This window comes from Cotesia glomerata, linkage group LG5 (genome assembly GCF_020080835.1).
Source record: "Cotesia glomerata isolate CgM1 linkage group LG5, MPM_Cglom_v2.3, whole genome shotgun sequence".
Classification (NCBI taxonomy): Eukaryota; Metazoa; Arthropoda; class Insecta; order Hymenoptera; family Braconidae; genus Cotesia; species Cotesia glomerata.
Window position 1 is genome coordinate 21,235,396 of NC_058162.1, and position 27,111 is coordinate 21,262,506.

Genomic DNA, 27,111 nt, shown 5'->3' on the forward strand with positions numbered 1-27,111 from the left:
TAAAAGTGAAAATTAAACACTGAAGATTTCGAACGTGATTATTCTCACCTAAGAAAAAAATAAGTATCTCAAATAATTGTATTGATTGTCTAATGAATATATTGTTTACGAACATTAAAGTTGACCATAAATAATCAATGGAACACTGTTAAAAATTTCTTTGGTAATTTTACAAAAAATGTGTTGGAAGTATATGCTCAAAGCAGTTTTGTAATTTAAGTAATCAAGCTTTGTAATTTTACAAATCTTTTTTTATTGTTTCTGTTTTGGAAAATTCAAAAACGTAAATACTAATTTGAGTAACAAACATTGTAATTTTGCAAAACATTTTTCATTGTTTCTGTTTTAGAAAATTCAAAAACGTAAGTACTAATGTCAATGACAAACATTGTAATTTTACAAATAAGCTAAATTAAAAATAGTTTGTAAAATTAAAATATTTAATTTGCAAAATACAAAACTTATCAAAAGCAATATGTCTTGTAGAATTACAATACACATTATATTTACACAATACATACCATTTTTTGAAAGCTTTGCAGAATACATACTAGACATTTGAATTTTACAAGCAACTATCAGTAGAGTTTATTGGTAATATTAGAATGTTTGTTATGTAAAATTTATAAACTCCTTTTTATTATGTATGTAGTAACATTTATACCTGTTTTTTGTAATTTTTCAAATCCAGCAAAATAAATATATTTTGTGAAGTTACTAAACTAGGTAATAAAATAAGAAATTTAGTAAATCCTTTTTTTATGCGTCTTTGGAAATTACGACTATTTTTTTGGAAATTGCAGAAAAATCAGAAAATATTCAATCGAGTTATTTAAATTTAATGTATGACAGCTTAAGAAACCGGTCTGTGCCTGGTTGATTCTAAGTAAAATTATTAATTCAAATTTTCCAGAAGAGGTTTTCTATGAATACAAGGAAGATTTTCTTATTATATTGATTAAGTTAAGCAAAATTTATTTTTTAGTTTTTATTTTTATATAAATTAAACAATTTTTGTTTACATTTTTGATATCAAAGAACAGTACAGTATATTATTCTTATGGATTAAGTACATGGCAAAATTATTGAGTTTATAGAATAAATAATTGCTAATATGTTTCAATAACACAATTAACGAAAAAAAAAAAAACAAATAAAGCTTTTTCTCTTAATAACATGAAATATAATAGTTTTATTAGTATTGCATTCAACTTATTATCTATAAAGAGTTTAAACTATGAGAACTTGTACTTAAGAATAGTGTACTTCAAGCTTACGTTATAATTTTTAGCAATTATTGAAAGTAATATATGTTAGAAAATCACTTGAATGACGGAATAACATTTTTGATATAATGTTAAAAAAGCAAATAACATCCGAAAATAACATAATGTTTCATAACACAAAATTAATAAAAAAAATAAAAAAAAAAAACAAAAAACAAATAAATCTTTGTCTCTTAATAACATACAATATAATAGTTTTATTAGTATTGTATTAAACTTATTATCTATAAAGAGTTTGAACGATGAGAACTTGTACTTAAGAATAGTGTACTTTAAGCTTTCATTATAATTTTTAACAAATATAGGAAGTAATACATGTTATAAAATCACTCAGATGACAGACTAAAATTTTTGAAATATTTAAAAAGCGAACAACATCCGAAAATAGCATTATAAGTCGCTGGAGTCATGTTCTTTAAATGCATCGATTTCTTGAACAAAAAAAAAAAAAGTCTTTGTTTTCCAGGGTCGTAGATTCGTTTTCTTTAAAACACTGAAGGCTTCGATGCCTTGCACTAATTATAAAACTATTAACTTATTAAATGCTAACTATTTAAATCACTTATCTTCATGTAATTCACATAAAAAAAAAAAAAAAGAAACTGAATAAATCGTCGAATGATGCGGACTTGTTTAGAGTTGTTTCTGCCTGATACACTAGCCACGCGCTGCACTGTAACAAACAATAGTAAATATCAAAGTCTCAATGCTTGAGTGAGATGTCTAGTCGATGTCTAGCGTGGTCGGTGCACGATCGAGGAAAGCAGCCAAAAAAAATTCTTTGTTCCCTAGAACTTCTCTATACACACACTAGGTTGAAATTGTTACTTTTGTTTTTCACTTTTTAAAAATTTCACTTTTTTCACTAAGCTATTTTAAATAATTAATATTTCGATCATACACACATAAACAAACGGGATTAAATAAATAAATCTATTTAATAATAACAAATAATAATTATTTCATCCGATGGAACATTATACCGTTCTGTCGCAAGCGAGACTGAACACTAAATTTCAGTTACTACGTCCACGTGCTCGTCCCGGAGAACTGCCAAAACAAAAGACGCAGTTCCGACTACGGAAAATGCTAGAATAATACTCAAGCTAAACTATGCGTTTTAACGCAACGTTTGATCGTATCTACAGTCAAGTCGCGTTATGAGCCCTCCTTGTGTCTCTCTCTTATTAACGCGAGTCTGATGGTTAAAAAACAAAGAAAACAAGCCGGACTCACAACGCGATTCGACTGTAATTTAATAATTATAATTATATATTCATGATAATTATAAATTTTTGACGATATCAGTATATCTTAATTTTTATTCAAAATAAAAATACACTTCTCACAAAAATTAAGGGAGCAGAAAAAAAATCTAAATTTTTGGGGGATTTTCAACAGGCTGTAACTTATACAAAAATGGTCGTACAGCAAAAAAAAAAAAAAAGCAAATTGTAGCTCTAAGTGTTTAGTTTTCGGATCTGAGTTTGAAAATTTTTTTTTTTAAATATTTTTCGAGTAATCATAAGAAAACCACCGAAAAAAAAATTTTCGAAATTTTTTTGGTTTTTTTTTTAATTTACGGACGTGGAAAAAATTTTTTCGACTCAACCTCCATATGGACCGGATAGCTTGTTTATTCAGCTTTAATTTCGTTTTTTTAAAATCTCGATACGAGCATTTCTCGCTGAGATATCGATGTTTGAATGGAAAAAGATCATTTTGTCTTTGATTACCAATATCTCAGCAACCAATGATCGCACAGAAATTTTGAGGTTGGTTTTAAAAACTTGAATAAATTCTCTACAAGGATTGGCAATTGAATTTTGAAAAAAAAATTTTTTTTCAATCATTACATGAATTTGAAAAAGCATCCAAAAAAGGGCTTTTTGTCGTTTTTTGGAAAATCAAGCGCCCAATCAAAAATATTGCGGAAACCACTAACGTTAAGTGTGCCTTTTACTGTTCAATATACCCACAAAAACCCTACAAAGTTTCAATTCAATCCAGCCAACCGTTTTTTTTTTTCCCACTTGATCGAATTTTTGAAAAAATTAAAGGAGCAAGAATTTCGCTCTGAAAATGTCATAATTTTTATCAAAAATGAAAAAAAATTTTTTTTTTCATTTTTCTCTCAATTCTGTATTAGTGACTTGAAAAATTTAAGAAAAAAAAAAAAAAAAAAAATCGAAAATTTTTGAGAAAAAAAAAAAAAAAATTTTTTTTAATTTTTTTCAATTTGCTAAAAACTTCAAAAAATTAAAAAAAAAATTACCGCCGGCATTAGCGTTACCCAAAGCGTACCACTTGGAGGTTGCACGGCGGATTTACGCTTTTGTGCTTGCGCACGTGTATGTGTGTGGTTTTATCAGAGATTGAGACCCTGTGGTTCGTCACTTCCACAGTATTTTGTGACTCCAAACTCACTCTCCGAAGATGTGTGTGTGTGTGTGTGTGTGTGTGTTGTGCTAATACCGCGTATTGCCACCTCTGCTCCTGATAACAGCCCGCAATCTTTCAGGCATATTCGAAATGCAGTTTCGAATCATTGACTGCGGAATCCGTCGCCAAGTTTCGATTAGCGCCTGCTCTAATGCTGCTAACGTTCGTAAATTGGGATAATTCTGGCGCAATCGGCGCTTCAGGATATCCCAGACGTGCTCGATAGGGTTAAGATCAGGGCTTACCGCTGGATGCCTTAACAACGTTATGTCGTGTCTTTGGAAAAACCGACGGGTGACGTTTGCTGTGTGAGGCCGGGCATTGTCTTGCATAAAAATAAAACCTCTAGTTTGCTGCCGTAGAGGCAAGACAACAGGTCGTAAGATCTGATTAATGTAACGCGTAGCGTTTAGATTTTCGTGGACGATTACCAAAGGAGTTCGTGAAAATCTCGAAACTCCTCCCCAAACCATCACCGACCCTCCGTTGTAAGCAGCTACCGGTCGAGTGAAGTTACGTGAAAAACGCTCTCCCTGAAGGCGCCAAACTCGGGGTCTTCGGTCATTTCCAAACAGGCATACCCGACACTCATCAGAAAACAAAACATTGTTCCATTGCCTTACGGTCCAATGAACATGTTGACGAGCGTAAGCCAGACGGTTTCGGCGATGTATGGGTGATAACATCGGTACTCGGGCGGCACTTCTTGATCGCACTCCAGTCTCACGGAGACGATTTCGAACCGTTTGAACTGAAATGTTCCGCGGTTGTTGTTGTCGTCGTCGTCGTTGTTGTTGCTGTTGTTGTTGTTGTTGTCGACGGTTCGGAAAATTTCGGGCGACAACGTTCGCAGGAACGAAAGGTTCTTGACGAACGCGCCGAACGATCGCTCGGTCATCACGAGGATTTGTTGCGCGACGACGACCTTGGCCAACTCGTCGTTGATAACCACCGGTTTCCAAATACCGATTGTATGCGCGAGATACGACAGATGAACTAACGTCCATACGATCCCCGACTTGTCGGTAATTGTACCCTTCTTCCACTAGAGTCACTATCTGAGTGACTTGTGGCGCGGATAAATGCCGCCTAGGCATTATGAAAAAAAATAAAAAGAAAACTAAAGTTTGCAAAAACTCAGTTAATTTGCTTTTCTAAAAATTAAAAAATACGGTAGTTTTGAGAAAAACTGTTGATTGGCTCGATTACCAAGAAAGCAGGTTAGTTTTAAGAAAAACTGTTTTTTAGACACTGTTGGAATTCGCACGAAAAAATTATTGTCCCAATATTCGTAGAACGAATATTCGACTTGCCTTGGGGGTATCAACTTTTAATTTATTCAATTAATTTGTGACTAGGAAAATTAAAGTGCGGAAGAGTAAAATCGGTGAGAAAGTGAGTCAATACATTTTTTTTTGATTTGGGCCAATTGAAAAAAAATTAAAAAAAGTTTTTTTTTTTTTTTTTTCAAAAATTTTCGATTTTTTTTTTTTTCCCTTAAATTTTTCAAGTCACTAATACAGAATTGAGAGAAAAATGAAAAAAAAAATTTTTTTTTTCATTTTTGATAAAAATTATGACATTTTCAGAGCGAAATTCTTGCTCCTTTAATTTTTTCAAAAATTCGATCAAGTGGGAAAAAAAAAACGGTTGGCTGGATTGAATTGAAACTTTGTAGGGTTTTTGTGGGTATATTGAACAGTAAAAGGCACACTTAACGTTAGTGGTTTCCGCAATATTTTTGATTGGGCGCTTGATTTTCCAAAAAACGACAAAAAGCCCTTTTTTGGATGCTTTTTCAAATTCATGTAATGATTGAAAAAAAATTTTTTTTTCAAAATTCAATTGCCAATCCTTGTAGAGAATTTATTCAAGTTTTTAAAACCAACCTCAAAATTTCTGTGCGATCATTGGTTGCTGAGATATTGGTAATCAAAGACAAAATGATCTTTTTCCATTCAAACATCGATATCTCAGCGAGAAATGCTCGTATCGAGATTTTAAAAAAACGAAATTAAAGCTGAATAAACAAGCTATCCGGTCCATATGGAGGTTGAGTCGAAAAAATTTCCACGTCCGTAAATTAAAAAAAAAACCAAAAAAATTTCGAAAATTTTTTTTTCGGTGGTTTTCTTATGATTACTCGAAAAATATTTTCAAAAAAAAATTTTCAAACTCAGATCCGAAAACTAAACACTTAGAGCTACAATTTGCTTTTTTTTTTTTTTGCTGTACGACCATTTTTGTATAAGTTACAGCCTGTTGAAAATCCCCCAAAAATTTAGATTTTTTTTCTGCTCCCTTAATTTTTGTGAGAAGTGTAATATTAATGAAATAACTATACTTTTGTGTTCATATCATTCTCTTGGAAATTCCGAAAAGCGAATGAAACTATTTTACTGAATAATGAAAAATATTTTGATCTGATCCATTTGTTTTTTAGGCATTATACTCATTGTACTTTTCATTACTACAAGTTAAATTTTTACACCATGAAAATTCAATACATCATCTTTAAAAATATAAAAATTATTATGTATCCATGAAAATGCACCGATTATTAATTTTCTGTAAGTGTGTACAAGTTTGTAAAAATGTTGAAAATTTATAAAAATGAACAATATAAGTTAAAATAAAATACATAAATTTTAAACATTATTATTTATAAAATAGAAATAAATGATACACTTAGTGTAAAAAATTAATGTTCATCGAAAAAAAGTCCTTCATTAGAATGTTTGAAAATATTTTCTTAAAATTAGCCAGCAATAGTTTTTAATATGTTTATCAATATATTCTTTATCCTTAATAAATGTTTCTAGTACAGTGACGGTATCTTCTTAATTTTTTCGTTCTCTATCTTCGACTTTCCAATACTTGTTAAAAATATTTAGAGAAATAGCATTATTGCCATGTGTTCCCTATTTGTTTTAATTCCCGGAATATTAGTCTCGTTGCTATGAAAGCATAATAGATTCTCTCTTATACGAATTTACGATTATAACGTATTTTTTAACGTAACACAATAATCTTTTAGTGTTTTTTCTCAAGAGCTATAATTGGTTTAAAGTCTTAAGTATATGATGTTTTCAATATTTATATACTAATAAATATTGTATACGTTAGTTTGTAACTCGATCTTTAGACTTGATCATAATTCAACAATCGCCGCATGAGCATATATATGTATATAAGATGTACATGGATAATTTTATGATTAGAAATATGAAACTGAAGTAATTAGAAAATACAGATAAAAAAATATCTCTAATTTTATATATATATATATATATATATATATATATATATATATATATATATATATATATTTTTTTTTTATTTAAATATTTATTTATAATATATTTATTTAAAAATTTATTTACAATTTATTTATTTAAAAATTTATTTATATATTTATTAGTTTATATTTTTATATGTATGCATAATAGGCTTCAACTTGAAAAAGATTAAAAATACTATTGACAATAAATCCGCGCCAATCTAAAATAATTATTAAAATAGGGGAGGTATTTTTTTTTCACTTGAAAAATTTTTTCATCAACCACTTTACTTTCTTGGTCATGAAATCCCTACCCTGACACTCAAGAGTCCCGTGACGTAAGATGGTCCAAAGAGCCTCGTCTAGTGTTAGCTGAACGCTAACACCTCCGAAGGCGAAGGGCGAAGACAGATTATTATTATATTCTCAGCTTTTGAGATGTATATATATTCTCTAGATATTATTATTATCATCATATTCAATACCTCTCTACATTGTCATCACGAAGTCCAATCCTGATATTTATATTTAATTATTTGTATTATTTTATCTAAATAGCTACATTCTCCGGGTTTGATAATTAATATACATTTTAATTAAAGTCACTCGTGTGTTTTAAAGAGTGTAGTTATAGCTGATAAATAAATTTGAGAACTTGAAAATTGACTACTAGTCCAGTTGGCTGAGAAATTTTAGCTGTACTTTTGGGAATTAAAAAGTAAATGGTCCAAATTGAAAATTGTTTTTTTTTTTTTTAATTCTCAGAAAAATATACTGATCAAATGTAAAAAAAAAAATTACAGGGAAAATTAATTATTTAAAAAATAGTCATTTTGCAACTAGCTTTGGATTAAACTATCTCGTAAACTATTGAAAAGTAGTCGAGACATCTTGCGAATGAAATTTAGAAAGAAGAATAATAAACAAATTGAAATTAACTGCATTGCTCTGCGACTAATAGATTACGAAATATTAATTTTGTAATAAAGAACTCTGTAGTTTAAGCGCGCGCTCATAAAAAATAGCTCCATCTAGGAAAAATTTAATCAATTTCAATTTTTTTGCTTTATGAGAGCTTTTATCTAGTTCTATAGGTGGTATTTTTAAAAAACCGAATTTCAGTTTTTTGCCGTTACAAAAATCTTTAATATTAAAAAAATGCATATTTGTTTATTCAGGTGAGTACTACGTTCATCAACACTCTAAGTACACTGAAACTTTAAAAAAAAAAAATTTTTTTTTTATTGAAATTGAAAAGTCTTAAAAATTTTCGTTTTCTCGACGCCGACTCATGATCCAACTAGTAAGACAAAGACGACGCGATTCGGAACTCTCATAAACTGGCATGCGCATGTATGAGTAAATCTGCTAGAATGAGTGGTTCGAATCACATCGAACAAACGAAAATTTTTAAAACTTTTTATTTTCAATAAACAAAATTTTTTTTTATAATTTTCAATGTATCCAATGCATTGATGAACGTAGCCTCCTGAATAAGAAAAAGTGCATTTTTTAATATTAACGATTTTTTAACGACAAAAAACTATAAAATTCGGTTTTTTCAAAATTGCATCTGCAAAAAATTTTTTTAAGCTTAGCTGAATTTTTTCATAATAGAACTATAGTGGTAGTAGTGGCAGAACTAAATAAGATCTATAATAAAGAGAAAAAATAAAAATGGATTAAATTATCTCCGAGATAGAGATATTTGTTTATGAGCGTGCGCTCAGAACTCACAGAGTTTTTATTAAAAAATTAATATTTTGTAAACTATTAGTCGTAGAGTAATGCGGTTTGTTCAATTTGTTTATTATTCTTCTCTCTAAATTTCATTCTCAAGATGTCTCGACTACTTGTCAATAGTTTACGAGATATTTTAATTTTGCAAAATTTTTTTGGTAAAATTACAATTCATCAAAAATATTGAGACAATTAAGTAATTTTCATTCATTTTCATTATAATATAATATTATAATATTTCTTTGGGATAAATACTTGTAAATATAAAATTTTTTTAATTTATTAATGATAAATCAATTTGTAAATTTACAATACATATAGAGTTTATGCAACATAGCTGTAAAACTCAAACTTTTAATAGTGTTTTTCTGATATGTCTTAGAAAATGACTTTAATTGTATGGTAATCGTATTTTAGTTTGGACAAAGTTGCAATTTTACTTAATCTTCAATTTGTAAATAGATTGTAATTTTACGAGCATTTTCAACAGTGTGATATCGGATTTTACAATAATTATGATTTGTAAAAATATAATAATTTTACAAATAATTTTTACAGTTGAAGTTTAGTAAAATTACAATTTGCGGCTAACATATTCTAATTTTTGGCGAAATTACTACGTACTTTGTAATTTTACAATTGAAGAAGTAAAAATAATATGATGATTTTTGAATATATAATAAATTCATTGTAATCAAAGTTACATTGTTTCTTTGTACAATTACATAAAGTTGTTATGAATAAGACTAAAAACAAAGCTTGTAAATTTATAACGCTTTTCATTTGTAATTAATAAATTGATTTGTAAAATTACTATACGTGTACTGTTTATACATGTATTTTGTATAATTGCAACTTATTATAGTGGTTTTATGAAAGTGTTTGGAAAAATTACCTAAATAGTATAGTAACTTCATTTTGGTACACACTGAATTGTAATTTTACATGACATGTGTCTTGTAAAGAGATTGTAATATTACAAAAATTTTTAACAGTGAAGCTTTTATTTTTTTATTTTTTATATTTTTTATTTTTTATATTTTTTATTTTTTTCTATTTTTTGAATTATTGGGAACTATTTAATTATGCATAAAATTGGGAAAAAATGGCCCTTCTTATATTATACGAAATTGCTATAACAAAAAGAATATGGTCAATGAAATTACAAACAATGTTTGCAAATATAAGGCGTTTTCATAGTAATTTAGAAAAAAGTTTTGTAAAATTACCACACACATTATAAACAATAATAATTGTGGGTGAAATTGAAATTCACGATTTAATTTCACAATTAAAATTTGAATATTACAAAAAAAGTTACTAAATTTTTAAAGACTCCATTGTAATTTCTATTACAACTTTGTTTTGTGATTTTACAAAAATTTCTAGTAAACCAAATTACAAACAATGTTTGTATATCTCAAAGATTTGTACTGAAATTCGACAAACAGTTTCGTAAAATTACAATACAATTAGGATTTTTACATGAAAATCGTAAAATTACAATACATCCTACTAAGTTTCCTGACATCTTTTGAAAAATTACCAAAATTATTTCATAACTTCGCAGTAGTAAACATCGATTTGTAATTTTACCCAACATTTGTTTTGTAAAATGATTGTAATTTTACTAATATTTTTAACAGTATAGTTTTAATTAAACATAATCTGTGTGTGTTAAAAAACGGATCAATCGAAAAACACAAATGATTGTGTTAAATTAACACACTAAAATGTTAAAATTTTACACAAAAACTTTAACATTTTATACAATGACGAAAAATTTTTCACTGTGTGATAAGAGAGGTTAAGCACGCTAAAGTAAATGAAAGAATAATTAGATTTGTTTCATAATTGTTATTTCATGATTAAATGAAGTGGTAAGTTTGGAATTGAATGTAGCTTGCTAATATATATGTATCAGTGCAGCTAGTAGAATGTAGTTTTTTGTTAGCGGACAGAAAGTACTTTGTGGAAAACAGTAAAGTGTAGAGTAAATGAGTATTGGAGGTTTGAAAAAGTGGGTGGGACGACGCAAAAGGGTGTGTAGATGTCGTCTAGTGTGAAAGAGGGTGTGAGTGCATGTGATGGTTGATGGTTATAAAGAGAATGAGAATAGTAGTAGGAATAGAATGGCAGTAGCACGGGTAGTTTTAGTTTGTGGGTATGGGGATGTTACGTTACGGGTTGTCGGGTGCGAACACCGGATACGGAAACTCCACTGGGAACAGTCTCGTGTTGTAATCTATGTCCATAGTCGATCTGTTCGAATACCAAACCGTCTCGACGACTGGGTTTCCAGCGAATGCGATTTATCGATGACGTTTACATCAGAATATACATAGTACGTTATTAATTAAACACCCCAAGGTGTCGGACTTGGACGTTTATGTCCATACCAAATGCTCGATGATTGATTGTTATATACTAACTAATCGCTAAACCTATTTATTTAAACAGGATTTCTTTTTTTCTCAAATTTATTTTTATAATTTATTTCAATCTATATTTTTAATGATCAATTCATATATTTTTGGATTTTATTTAATGTTTCATCGTAAAAACGACTATAAAAACTTAACAACACGTTTCGGTTATAAATGTTTTTATACCTTGAAGTTTTATTTATCTAAACAAACATTTCAATCATTCACGGATCGAATCATTGTATATAAAGATGGATATAAGTAATAACTAAATTTAAACTCAAATTTCATGATAATTTATCAATTTTGATAAATTTTGCATTTGTAAATTCTAATCAAGTCTTTTATTGTATTCAATAATATTCAATAACGTTCATCTGCTATATTTTACAAAAATGCACTGCTGTTTAAAGACACTTTTATCAATACAGTAGAACCTCTATAACTCGAACTTCAAGGGAGAGGCAAAAAAATTCGAGTTATAGAGTTTTCGAGTTATAGAGGATTTCGACTTAAGCGGATTTTGATTTGACATAAAGAAGTTGAGATTCATTCTTATAAATTTTGAGTTAGAGGGATAAAATAAATAAAAATTCAAGTTTGCAGAGATGACACACATATTTTGATTTATTATAAATCAACATTGTTTCAAAACATCCTTAAAATAGAAAAATATGGCATTAAAGAAAGTCAGTAATTTTTTTTTCTTTAGATAATTCGGTTGTTCCTTATCTATAGCATTGTCCAAGGTATAAAGAGCAGAAAATTCTTCAGAGTTGCTGGTTTGCTCTATAAAAATTCGTAAAGTATTCAATGCAGTTCTTGCCTCTTTGATGGAAACCCATGGAGCGCATGTAGTATTAGTCATCTTCAAAGTCTCAAATAATCGAGTTGTAAAGGTTGTAAAATACAACATTGCTATGTTTGAGATACAGAGGTAAAATTAAATTTTTCGAGTTATGAAGGGAAAATATCTACAGAAACAGCTTGTAGGGACTCACTAATTATTTCGACTTATAGAGGGTAAAAATTTCGAGCAACGAAGATTTTGAGGTTTGGAGGGAAGGGGATGAAACATTTTTTCGAGTTTAGGAGGTTTTCGACTTATCGAAGTTCGACTGAACGAGGTTCTATTGTATATTGAATCAGTTGTCTCTCTATAAAGTTTTTAGAGTCAAAATGGCGGATCGTTACTCACTTTCGATTTTTAAATTCGTCTAGCAAGTTAAATAATTAGTAGGTTCTTATTATTTAAATTATGTTTGATAGTTCTGATATGAACTTTTAATAATAATCAAATGAACTATGACTTCCATATGTAACCATTAATTCTAATTACATTTTCTTTCGAGTACTATGAATAGTTTCGTCAAAGCTCTTACTGAGCATAATGGCTATTAGTTATTTACTTGCGAGTATTGAAAACTACTAATAAGTGAAGTATTCATTAATACTCGTTGTTTGAATATCATTTAATGGTCTAATGTGAACTTTTACTGGAAAAAAATAACATATAACAGAACAATAATAAATCAACACCTATAATTTACGAGTTATTTAATTAAAAATTCAAAACTGTTCTGATAAATAAATTTTATGAAACGTCAAAAGTTGCTTAAGTAGACTGACAAGCGTAAGGATTGAATTTTCCTTTGACTACTGGCTTTATACATTAAAACGGTGTATATATTTAAAAATATGCAGATAAAAGTACAGCCTAGAGCGATTTTAATGAGAATGTGAACACGTAAGCAGGTACTTTATTTTAGTAGTTTAAAAACTGAAAGCAAATTAAATTTTTATGTGTAAGGTATAACTGATTTTATTTAGTTTAACTTTATCGTAATGTAAAAAGAAGTGGCTTTTAAACTCGTTTGACGAGATAGAATCCTGTTGATGTATATATTTCTCTAAGTAAGAAGATTGACATCGTAAATGTGAATCCGATGGTATTGGAATTTAATTCAAAGGCTTTACAAAGCTAAAAGATCTAAATCTCTGGGGATGTATTTTTCTGATTTATTACCCGAGAAAGAAAATTAAATTGGTTTGATTTGATCCAATCGACCGCAACGTAATGGAACACAATTATTTCCTTTGCTCTGTACCATCATAAAATCAAAAGTTACTATTAAATTTTCTTTGAAATTTCTAAAATTTTTATTTTTTGAACAAATAAAATTTAAAACGGGCCCAAAAATAACGTAGCCATTGTTTCTTTATTGTTTCTATAAACTGTCGTGAGTGGCGCTAGTGGTTATTTTCTAAAAGACGCCAAATTGTAAATTTTCAAAATCTAAGACGAAACAATTTACACCTTTTAAATAAATTTTTTTATAACATCAAAATAAATCAATCGGAATAAATAGCGGTGGACATTTAAATACGAGCTCAACTAGTAATAGATGTTTCCATTCGAATAGGCACTCTCGAGCAAGAGCAACTAAATTGCTCGTTGACCGGAAACAAGCTGGGTATGTCCACTTGTAGACATCTACTTGTGGTCATCTTTACTGGAACATTTGTCCCCATCTATTTCCTTTTCTATTCGTATCTACTTTACTCGTTAGTATCACTTCTTCTTCCTTTCCTCCTCTTATCCTTCACCTTTTGGTTTTTTTTAACACAGTTATAATTTCCTAACTTTTTCTTCACATCAGCAGTCGACAAATTGTTAAAATAGTATAGAAGACTAACTGTAACACAGACCGGTTCTATACACTCGGGAAAATGGTGAGATGAATTTACTGGGTGGAAAGTACTTGGAGAAATTGGACGAAGGCAGTAGTACGCCAAACTCATAACATGTAAATATATATACATATATCTCTTGACAATTTGCTCGTTATGCTTTATAACTTTATGGAAATGAGCTCAGCCTTTTTGGAAAGATACTTGAGATAATAATTCCAGGTTAAACGATCTTTTACTGTTTTTAAATCTATTAAACTTTTAGTCCCTTAACTGAAATCTTTTAAAATAAATTTTCCATTGTTCACAATGTTTGTTTGCACTTAACAGTTATTGAAAGTCGGATTCAACTCAGACATTTCTAAGAATAGATATTAGTTTTGAATGTGCTGAAACCTGAGGATTGAGAGAAATTTCTGGATTTAGTTTCCATCTTGTTACTGTCGCCTCGGGCGAATTCTCACTTACTTTACTATTATGTACTCGGCGCGTGCCAATTCAGTAACTTGAAGCATTTTAGTATTGTCATTTAAGAATAACCTTTATTTTAGTTATTTGTTTTTGTTAATGTTTAACTGTGTTCTGCGCTCCAATTTAACGCTCGAGTTACGAGGATACGGGATCTAACAAGACGCTAAAGATTACTTTTTTTATTTTTTTAGACTTTTATTACTATCCTGTGCAACTCGGGTTGAAAGTACATGGAAAAATTTCTATGTCATTTTATACTTATTGCTTTCGGTTCAATTGCAGCAGCAAGTTAGTAACTGAAAATTTATTATACATATGTTGTTTTAAAAGTTTTAATGCATACAATGCTAGAATTTTATACTCCGAGAATGTTTGCATTGAAATAAAAGAAAATATTGACTAAAATTTAATTTCGAAAAAGTACTCAAAAAACAATAAAAAAGTTTGTTAAATTCAAATGTGCATGCCGTAAGTGCTTGAATTATACGTAAATTAATTAAAATAAAGTTGCAATATATGTATACAAGTTTTTACTAATATAATTTTATAATATTTAAAATTTTTTAATAATTTTTCTACCAAACGCAAGTAGAAAAAAATTATTTACTGTACACTACAATAATAAATTGAAAAAATAATTTTAAAAAGTTAACTATCTAATTTGAAAGCTTATTTAAATTTTCCCGCTGATAGTATTTTTTCATACGAATTGAACGCCCTCTTTGGTTCCGATGCATGAATCATAAAAAACAAACTAATTAAAGATCCGGAGACACGATAGTGTCTCGCGCCAAGTACATTGTGTATTACCAGTCAGCCAGCTACAAAATTGACTATAGTATCAGCTGTTTTCAAGTTGTATTTAGAAATAAATTTTTATATATGACTGCTTAAAGGAAAGAAAATTTTTTCAACTGTCAGCCGAAAAAATTACAATTAAACAAAAAAATATTAGCTACAATTTCCATTCCATTTCTCATGAATCAGATGCGGAGATTAAAAAAAAAATAAATTGAAAAATTTTGAATTTTTTCAAAAGTTATCGTGTTTTTAAAAACCACTTTTTTACGTAAACATACGGAAAAAAGAAAAATAGAAAAATTACAGTTTCAGATTGTAATTATTACAGATTTTATAAGAATTAAATTGTAGAATGTAATATTTACATTGAAAGCTCTGAAAATTACTATTTAAAGTTTGAATTTAAAAAATGTTATTTCGAACTGTAATTTTTCTAGATTTGAATTCGATGGGACACTTATTACTATATATAATGTAATTTTTCGAGTTTTCTTTTTTCCGTGTACCGATTAATAAATTACGAAAAAATTTTGATAAGTTGAGCGATCAGTTTTCTCTCAAACAGTGGGCTCGTTCAAGTTTACTAAGCTCGTGGCATGTCTTAGCAGATATTGTACCAAAAACTAAAAGTGAATACATTCTATCTAAAGAATATCTGTAAGAAAACAATGCAAGGTATACTAATCTAAGCTCAGTCCAGCTAAGATCTTAGTAAACTTGAACGAGCCCAGTGTGATTTTTATATCAATTATATGTACATTATGATGCGTTTAAAGGCATACAATAATTAAAGACAATAGCTAGTTTGATTAAATTAAATCAGATGATTGTAACTCGGATGTAATTTGAAATTGTTGTTTTTCTTCTATTTATATTTTTATATTTACATTCAAGACAAGTTTACATTGAAGGTATTCAATGATCTTAAGTACGCGCTTATATAACGTTACGGAACGTTTTGACTCTATTTTAATGTAAGTGAGTCTAAAGTTTTATATAATTTTTCAAAACTTATATCCCAATAAATTTAATTGTAAATGATATATTTTATGGCAAAGAATAAAACCTGCATATTCCAAAAAATTAATTTTTAACTTTATGTAACCTCATATAATGAACAAATAAAAGTGTAATTCACAGAAAAGTGTCAAGACTTAATTTCCCATGAGGTTCTGAAAGAATGCTTATATTTATGAAAATTTTATTAAATTATAATCTAAGATTTTTTTATTCGACATTGGTGTCGAAGAGACCTTTTTATACAATTATTTTTATCGAGATCTGTACTGGAAAAAAACCTTTCTTTATTTAATAAATCATTTTTAAACAGCGGTACTTCCATGAAACAAAACAGAAAAAAGTTATTGAATATATGAATAAGTAACGTGAATAAATTTATTACGAAACTTTTGTGTAAGTTAATACGCGGTTATCATAATATAGAGGAGTAAAAGTATCGTTAGAATAATATATTTCTCATGACTATTTAATGATAGGATTTCGGTCTTTTGGGTCATACTGAGACCCCGAGCTGATCCTCTGGGGTCCAATTAACCTCGTTATCACGTTCGTATGTCCTCGGATGTCGCCTCAACTCGTAATCCAATGCTCGTTACGTGTCCCCGAAATCTAATGGAAGGATTTAGAATGAGCGAACAAACCCACCGTCTACCTATAGTATAGTACTACTACGGATCTACCAACTGGCCAACGAAAACGAATGTCACCGTAGTAATTGAATAGCCATCGGTCAGTCTGTTAGGACTAAAAAATAAAATTCTCTCTGATGAAACTTTAAATCCATCTATCATTTTATAACGCTTTAAAATGACTGACAATTGTTCTATTCATCGGTTATCCATGAAGTGATTAATTTATTCGTTACTGCCATTTTCTGTTTCGTCGAAAAAATTGAAAATTTTTAAATACCAGGCCAGTTAATTATTTTACGGTTCAATGTATAAACGTCTATGTATATATTCACAGAAAGAAATATGTCTTGGCTCGAGAATATTTTGATTCAAGGGAATTTTGTTTTCTCGATATTGAACATTTTGATTTGAGGTTTTAAATAATTATTATTTTTGAATCAATATTTGATTATTTTTTTCATTCAAACATATAATATTTTGGATTAACCAATTAAATTTCTCTGTGCGAGAAATATATTTTACCGATTCCAGAACGAAAGAATTTGACTCAAGATCATGATGGTATTGGGTTTAGACAATTTAACAGCGACGCCGCCTTGAGATGCCGGAAAATTACATATTATTACCAATATATACAGAGTAAAGTATTATTGCGCATGCTGTGTCAGGTGATACTACTACTGATGCCTACACTGAAAAAAAAGTTTTCTGCTCTGCACGATACGATATTGCTATACCATCACGATCCACACGTTGTTATCTAGAGGAGAGTGAGGTTAAGAAAACTGTATACTAACGGTAGCAATAGTATCGTGAATGGCACCCGAATGGATCCTCACGGTCATTATCGAGACTGCTACTCGTAGCTGTACGGATTGTACCCGTAACGATACACTCGTTACTAAACAGTAGATGGTGCCGAGCAGAAAATTTTTTTTTTGACATATCAACCGTGAAAGTTGGATTTTTGAGCAACACACAGAGGGCGCAAAGAATACGATTTCTGGCAATCTATAGTTTAGTTGATTTACCTCGCACTAGTATCAAAAAGTAACTTCTCTCTCTCTCTATCTGTCTCTACATTTCTGCACGACTACGCTAAAATACGCTATAAATGAGTTGAATTATCTTTTAATTTGACAAACGTCCGCTGGGTGGAGTAAAAATCGCAAAAAGAATCTTAGCGACAGTTGAATCTTGTAAATAACTTCAACATATAGGTACGTTTAATCCATTGCTATTTAATCTCATGTGACATAATTCTTGTGCCTTTAAATAAAATAAACAGTAATTGAACATTCTTGACTGTTCCCTCAAATCCAACTTCCGCAATTGATATGACAAAAAATTATGTTCGATACTTTATGCTCAAAGGTACGGACCTTGACAAACTTGAAGTGAAGGCACACGTTTGAGGCTATGGATACATTTTCATCAAGACCTCGTACTATATCCGGACTCACTACGCTCATCTGGATAAATAATTCGGTCTTGATAATAATGCGCCCATAGCTCAGACTTGTGACTCACTTCAAGCCGTCATAATCCCTATCTTTGCGCATATGTATCGAAAATAACTATTTCAGTGTATGTTGAAACTCTGAAAAAACATGATGATAATGTTTTTAGTAAGAGTAATATGAATCCTTCTAAGAGATGTATAAATATTAGTTTTTCTAAGCATTTTACTGAGAATTTTTAGGTTTCAAAGTTACTTGTTTTTTTTTGGCATGAATATTAACTTTTTTTTCTTCAAATTTTATTTCACAACGAATTTACGATATCGAATCATGAAAATTAGTAAAAATAAAATTTTCAATTAGTTTTAAAACTTTTATTATTTATAAAAATTGTGTATAAAATTGATTTTACATACTCAAATGGTATTATAAGCAGTCTGTTACCAATATAAATGAATAATTAATAAACTTGAATAATTAATAAAATGAATCACTTTGAAATCGATTTATCAACTAAAGAAATATAGTTTTTTTCCTAGTTAATTTCTTATATTAGAATTTACTGTAACTTTGGAATTATATTAGTTAAGTTATGTCGATTTATCGATCCAAACTTTTGAAATTTAGAATATATTTACGAAAAGTTATCGTTGAACTATTGAGGAGATACACTTCAATTATTTACATACCAAGGTATCGTTCTCGAAATAGCTTAAATAATTTTCTAAGGTTTTGGTGGAATAACTTTATAAAAATTGTTGCGAACAAAAATCACTTTTTATTCATGGTTTAATTGAATAGCAAATATGCTCAGTTTATTAGTTGTTAAACATCACAAAGAACATTAATTTAGAATTTAAATTGAGCAGCTGGTCATTTAATTACTAATTTTTCTTCGTACGCGTGAAAAGTATATTAAAATTTGACATTTAACCAGCATAACGTTCAATTAGCAGATAATAAACAAAAATTAGAACGCGGAGATTGGTATCGTGTGTCAAGAGACACGCAAACGTTCTACATTGCTTTTATAATAAATTCCGGACCGTAATTATTCCCGTCATTGTCGTTGCAGTCGTGCCCCGTTATTATTTTATTATTCATGTAACAGGTATTACATTTCTCATAATTTTTTTTAAATAATTTAATTATAATTATAACGTCAACAGCGCTTCAACAGTATGCAAAAAAGGTTTGGAAGATCTAAAAGCGCATTACTCATAACGTTCATTTAATTTTTAATAAAAATATATTCTACTAGCCGGTCCAATTGTGAATATTTTACACAATATTATAATTAAATAAGAAATATTAAGTTTATAATGTGGAAATAAGACTGATATTTATTACTACTGTTAGAAAAAAAAAATATTTTTCATGAATAAATATTTATTATTACTCATTTCCACATTGCAATATGACCATTTGTGTTTTTATTATCACGATATTGTGCGAAATATCATGTCGATTACATTTAATTAAACTTAGTGGCTAAGGTTTGTCATATTCGTGTATCGACGCACATTCTCTGCTCGTTGCGTCAACTCACTCCATAGTTAATTAGCCATGGAAGGAAAAAAAATACATTTTTCGTAAAATCATGAATAGGGGCAGTTTAAAAAATGCCATCTATGATACTAATTTAAATTAAAACTTATTATTCGTAAAATTTTCATCAGTTGGTAAAAAAAATTTATATATTTCGATAATTTAATTAGTCTTCAATATGTAGAAATTAGAATAGTTTTAATTCGACTCATCTATAGCGTATTTTAGCGTAGTCGTTCAGAAATGTAGAGACAGATAGAGAGAGAGGTTACTTTTCGATACTAGTGCGAGGTAAATTAACTAAACTGTAGATTGCCAGAAATCGTATTCTTTGCGCCCTCTGTATGTTGCTCGAAAATCCAATTTTCGCGATTGATATGACAAAAAAGAAATTATCAGTTGGTATAGATGTATAAAAGACTGAAAAATATTTTTTGTAACTCCTGCTTCCTAAGTTCAACATTCGAGCCTTGCTCAGCAAACACAAAGTTGCGTATTCTCGTGATGGTTACATACACTATAGTAGCGTGCGGGAAAGTAGGCGGAGTCAAACTTTCCAACTACTTGATCGTGCGGGAATGAAAATTAACTACAATAAATGTATAAGATTCATAGAATGTATATGTCCGCCACTACCACTACAAATAAAACTATCAAGCATACTGAGACTAATTCTAGCGCCTGCGCATACCAAATAACTACACATGAATAGCAGCTTGTCGATCATATGTTCAACTCTGTGCAACTACTAACCATAACTGCGTGTATTATTTATATTATTTATAATTTTTTGATAACTGATATAGTTCAGCTAATTACAATATTTCTTTGTAAATAATAATTTCTCTCTGTTGAACCTTGAAAGCAGTCGTTACAAAAAATATTGTTCGATACATATGTCCCAACCAGGAGCCGTTCACTCAATGCTTTTAGATAGGACCGAATTTCGGCAGGCAGCAGGACTGTTCATTACCAACATAATTCCGGAGAATTGATAGTTTCTAGATTTCATTGGTTATTTTTTATTATTATAGTGAAAATGTCAGCATTGTAAGATGATTAGGAGCGCTCTCTATTGAGCATTGCGATTGGAGGAAATAAAAGCGAGGAAATTTGAAAGTAATAAAAATTAAAATTAATTAAAAAACAATAACAATGATAATTATCAAAGCAACTAATTGAACGAATTTCGGAAAAAATTAGATTTTGAAAAAGGTAATAAAAAAATTTAACAAATCTTGAAGCAAACTTTTAAGCAAAATTTAAAATTTACCTCATACTCAGACTTCGGAGTGCTGACAGTAGCCGAACAGGCTACGACGCGGTTTTCAACGTAACGATACCGAGCTTGAGTCCTGCGCTAGGATGGGATTATTTTTTTTTTTTTTTTTCAACCACAATCGCGCAATTTTAGAACAGAATTTTGTTATTTTTCAAATAAAAATGAAAATAATGATTAGCGAGTTCTAATAAACGGTGTGGAAATACAATTATCAGGTAATGGAAGGAAATTAAATACAGTTGAATGGATTTAAAAAAATTTTATTGAAAATTGAAAAAGTAAATAAATTAATTACAGTCCATAAATAATAAAATTAAATTCTATAAACTTTTTTCACCTTAGGAACAAACTGCTATAGGGAAGTAACTAATAGTAAAAGCTTTATTTAGATACAAATAGACAACATTGACAATAAATTAATATCGATACTTAAATTCTACAATACAAAAATAAAATAGATTACATTCATAGATACATTTATATTTATAGATAGATAGATATTTATTATTTATGCTAAAGGCGATAATGGCCGGATGGCAAATACAAAAATTTAAACTATTTATTTTAATATTAATTGATTCAATTTCAATTTGTTATTTTTTAATATAGATTATGATTTTGATTTAACTGAAAAGATAACTTGAAATAACGTCTTAGCTTATTTACAAAATTTAAATAACAATGCCCTACTTTATTGTTTACAGTAAATGATTTTAGTTAATTTCATACAATTTTCTAATAACTTTAAATGAAGAACAACCATCATGATATCTTATAGTGATTTACTTAATATTAGCATTCAATAATTTAAATATATACAATAATTAATTGGATAATTAACTCCAATTTGAAAATAAATATCATTGCTAGTGGATTATTCATAAGATTATTAAATAATTTAATAATAATCATTGAAGTTTGTAATATAAAAGAGATAATTTTACAATTGAAAAATTGTATTCTGATATGATTTTTTTTTTTGAAAAAACTACTTTCAAGTGAAAATTAATTTGTATAACTAAAAAAAAGATGTACAACTAAAAATGAATTTGTACAATTGAAAATGGATATATACAATTTAAAATAATGTACGGTTGAAAATAAGTTTCATCAAATTTAAAATAATATGTACAATTAAAAAAAAAGTTGTACAATCTGAAAATTTCTAATGTTATACTACAAAATTATTTCTATCATCAATTTAAATTGTATCAAATTGATTAGACTAAATTTTCTTGCTTATCGTAATAATTTACTAATAAATCTATTTTAAATATCAAATCATCTAATATGGATGATTTCAATGACTTACATAATTGTTCTAATTGTTTTAACCTTATATTAGACTTCGCTAGCTCAACAGACTTATCATTTTTTATTGACTGTTGATAATAGGTTTGTTTTGAATCTCCAAGTGTATTTATTTTTAATAAATGCTGACTCAAATTGTAAGGTTTAACCTTATATAATGCTGAAACATTCAATTTTTAAATTGATTCAATTATGATTTGTGAAACAATATAAAATTAAGTGATAAAAACACAAGCCATTAAGCAGTGGCAAAACTAGCAAGCAGGCGTCAAAAAAAAATTTTTGATAATAAATAGAATGGTTTAAAACTATATAATATTCTCTATTTCAATGCATACTATGATAATGCGTGCATAAAAAAAGCACTGATTATAAAATAATTCGGCAGTAATTCAACATGTAGTGACTAACAGGATATATACTACATGAATTACTGAGTTTAATCAAACATATTACAATTTAAATATCTTTTAAATATTTCTATTATTAAAGTGTTATCGATGCACATATAGTTGTATATAGGATTAATTGAAAGATAAAATTTAAAAAATTGGTACCATCAAATTTAAAATTAAGAAAAGCATCATGCAAAAAAAATTAGTCAACAATAAATAATTACCTGATGGTCGAAGTCGTTTCGCTGGCGTTATGGTGCACGAAGGTTTTTCAGTTGAAAAATCTGAAGACTTTTTTCTTTTAACTATCGGTTGATTTGTAGTTAAATTTTCATCTACAGTACTGACAAATAAAGTCTGAGTATTATCTTCAATATCCATAAACTTTTGTACCTCTTCCGTGAATGGTTGCTCAACATCGTTATTAATAACCGTGATAGTCTGAAGCTGCCTTGGATTTGCAATTTTTGAATTTAAAATATTCGTAAGAGGTTCAAGGCTAGCTGTTAAAAAAATAATAATATATCAGAAAATAGATATATGATTAATTACATTGTTGTTTCTTATAATCTTATTTAATCTTACCTGTCGTTGAAAAACGAATAAAGTTAGAAAAGTTTTCCATTTTTTCGTCTGAGATTGGATGAGTATCATCACTGAACTGCGTCGGAATAGCTCCAGGATTCAAATATTTGCTGGAACGATAATCTTGTTTAGTGAAGTGGCAACTGCATAAGTAGACGTTATTTAAATCCTTCAAAGATTTGTATAATAACTCTTCAACTCCTATACGACGAACCCACTCCTTGCAACTAGAAAAGAAAAAACATAATATTATTATTCTGCTTTTAAATTTATAATTCTAATTTAGATTAATTTTTACTTACAATTTCTCATCCTTTGGCAGTCGATGTAATTTACACTGGTCTTTTGGCTTTTTATGCCTACAATCTTTTACACAACAAATTATCATTTTGCAATTATTTAGCAAAAATAAAAAAGCAAAAGATAATCACCGACTTATCCTGAATAGAAATGAAAGCTATTCGAGAGAATAATAAGAACAAAATTGACGAAAAAAAAAAAGGAAATATGAGATGATAACGAATTTGAATATAATATTTTATATTAATTAATAAATTATAAACAGAAATATCGAAATTTGAATTTAAGGTTATAAAATTGGAAAAGAAAAAAAATGTTTAAAAAATCTCGAGAATATTATAAAAAAATATTAAAAAAATAATATCGAGGTATAAGCTTAATAAGTGAATAAATAAAAAAATTGAAATCAATATTAATTTGTCAAAATTGCAAAAAATTCGAGATAACCAAATTTATCACATGTATTCGCAGTAAACGTGGTTACAAGAATGGCGGAATATTTTTTTTTCATTATTATTATTATTTTCAGTACTACCACTGTATCGGCTTGAAACTTTTGAGACTTTCATTTTATAAGGTTGTCGTCCATTAGTCCTACAGCTTGGACAAAATTGGGTATGGTGGGGGTAAAGAGTGAACGGCCCCTGATTGAGATACTCGCCAAAAGAAACGACACGTTTACAATAAGACCGAGTACGCTTACCCCCACTCGCCTAACGGCTCGTGGGGGTAATCTGCGTACTCGGCCCCATTGTAAACGCGCCGTTTCTTAGACTCGTGTCTCAATTTTTAAGCCCTGGCAATGCCTCACTTCGCACATATGTATCGAAAATATCTATTTTTTGTTGATTATAGTTAAACGACTTCGAGGTCGATCTTGATTAAATTATTTGTTTGATATTTTGCAAACTGTCTTGGTCTCGAGAACTAACAAGAGTATAATAATAAAAACAGTCCAGAAGCAGAAGAAAAAATTTTCCTAGTAAAGCACTTTCCAAATGCTCTACAATATGAGTCGCGCAAAAATTCTGTTCTCTGAAATTATTAAACGTTTGTTTTACTTTCAAAGCAGAGTTAAAGTCCCTTGTTAAAAATAATGATGCTCGATGCTTCCACGTTGGATAACATCCAATAGCTCGGTCATTAATTCAACTTAACTAGATAAATAATAACTACAATTATTATTATAAACAGTTAGTGGATTTTTTCACATGATAATATCATGACCGCAGGATAATTTTATTGTCGTAATTAGTTGTTCCGTCACTTTGTCTGAGATTCTTGGTCTTGTGGTTTCCATTGAATACCACTAATGTAATGCAATGCAAAAAGACTTAACCAGGAGCAGGAAAAAAGTAAAGCAAAAAGAGAGTTCTAAAGAAAGATAATAAGGAGTCAGTGAAGCCTGAACGGAATTGCTCCTACTTCTTCTTTTTCCCTTCTCACTTAGCTAAATTTTGTCTTCTCAACTCCCAAGTAATTTTAGTCCTCTGGGAATGTAATTTATTCCGATAATCACTGGTATTTCGCGTCAAGTTACCATGGTCATGGCTCAATTGGTTTCGGCACGTTTCTCTGCCACTGAGACATTGAGAAATTATTCATTGTTAGCTAGATATATCTTATATATGTGCTATACTATTATATACTGGGCCACGGATTTGTCGATAAAGTGTTCGCTTAGTAGATTACTCGATATTATATATATATTATGTGCACATGTATATCTACATCTACACTGACAGGCAGATACGTAGATAGGTATAGGAGATCGACAGATACATATAGCCTTTGAATCGTGATATTGGATTGAGAACGTGTTTGTCTAACCGTATCTATCCTTGCTCATTCCTGTGAGTAATTGCGTTGAGATATCAAATGCATAATTTAGTGCCACTGTGAATTTAAATTTAGTTTGTTTCAAGTAAGTACTCTTATTGTTGTACTTAATGTTCCTTTTATTTTTTTGGTTATCACTATTTGGATATCAATTTTCTTGTCTAAGTTATGATTATAGATGTCAGACAAAATAGAAAATAGATTTTTATCGACGATTATTCTTAACATTACAATTTTTAGATAAAATGTGAATTGATAAAAATACCTTTAATACTTTTATTACTTCGTCTTCTTTTATTTCACTCTCTAACTCTCTCCATCTTCTCAGTATCTCTAAAAATGAAATAATAACATATAATTTTAAGAGAGTAAAAAAAATTTTGGTTCTGGCGTATGGACATAATAAAATGAATCTTTATTTAAATTTAGTATCACTGTTAAAGTTTTGACTTGAATTTATGCATTTTCAATGTCTGTATGATTTTTAGCGAAATTTTTCGGACTAGTGAATCTGGTTATTTGTCAAATATCAATCTACATATAATCAAGAGAAAATTGAAAAAATTCATAACAGGCGTATTTTTTTTTAAAAAAGGCATTTTTATATCAAAATTATATCAAAAAAGGCCATTCGGCAGTCGAAATGGAAACAGATTTCTCAAATAAAGAAACCTTCCAAATTTATAATACAAGTAATTAAATGCTTAATGCACATGCTGTCAAAATTTGGAGACGATTTACCAGTTCTAACCAAAGATAATTGCAATTGAAAATGACATTTTTACACAGGCGGTATCGGAAAAGAAAGAGAAAACCGCGAAGTTTTATTATTTTTGTATTGAAGAAATTTTAAGAATTTCACGAAAAACTAATATTACTTAGATTAATACATATATAATTACCCTAAAAAATTCTGGAATTCCCTACCACATAGTTTTGAAGAAATCATTGATAAATTAGTAAAGTAAACAAATAAAGTCATATGTAGAAGTAAGTGAGCAATAGCCCGTAAGAGAGGCGACGCTAGCGAATGAAAAAGACAGCAGTAGCATAAACTATAGGTCGGGAAAGAACTACCTTAATTCATTGATTAAAAACAAAATTCAATAATAAATTTAAAATTATTTAGAACTAATTTTTTTCAAAAATCTATCTTGTAAAGGAAAATTTTTTCAAATATTTATCAAACAATTTTGAAGATTATGAGATTTGAATTATCAATATCCAAATTTTAAGTAACTGCTTAGGAACAACAGTTTCCAAGTTAATCAGAAATTTGAAGCCGGATGAAATTTTAATTGAAGAAAACAGTATTTAGAGCTAATTTGTGACATATTTACTAACGACCTACCCGAACACATAACACGAAAGACTGATCAATATCGTGATTATTGAATTTACATCATGTTTATGCTATAATACAGCCAATAATTCTAAAATGGCTGCAACAGTAAAACTGTTTCATTAAACGAACTCTAAAAGGAGTAATATTGAAGCTATAGCTAATATATTACCACTTCTGAGGAGTGAAAATTAAAGCTTAATAAAAAAGCTTTACGATGCAACTTACCAAGTTTTAATATCTTGTCTAGTTCAGTAATT

General features: G+C 28.9%; 2 protein-coding genes across 3 annotated transcripts in view; one reads left to right on the forward strand and one right to left on the reverse strand.

The window, feature by feature from the left end:
• The window catches only part of LOC123265550 (protein-tyrosine sulfotransferase), a 279,719-nt gene that overhangs the window by 19,341 nt on the left and 233,267 nt on the right, over window positions 1–27,111 (forward strand). The window lies entirely within an intron of this gene.
• Window positions 22,300–23,841, reverse strand: LOC123266132. Its single transcript, XM_044730162.1, has 4 exons — window positions 23,673–23,841; window positions 23,371–23,597; window positions 23,010–23,288; window positions 22,300–22,550 (listed from the first exon to the last, which is right to left on the reverse strand). Exons 1-4 carry the CDS (start codon window positions 23,756–23,758, stop codon window positions 22,300–22,302), a joined length of 843 nt encoding a protein of 280 aa, XP_044586097.1. The 5' UTR covers window positions 23,759–23,841.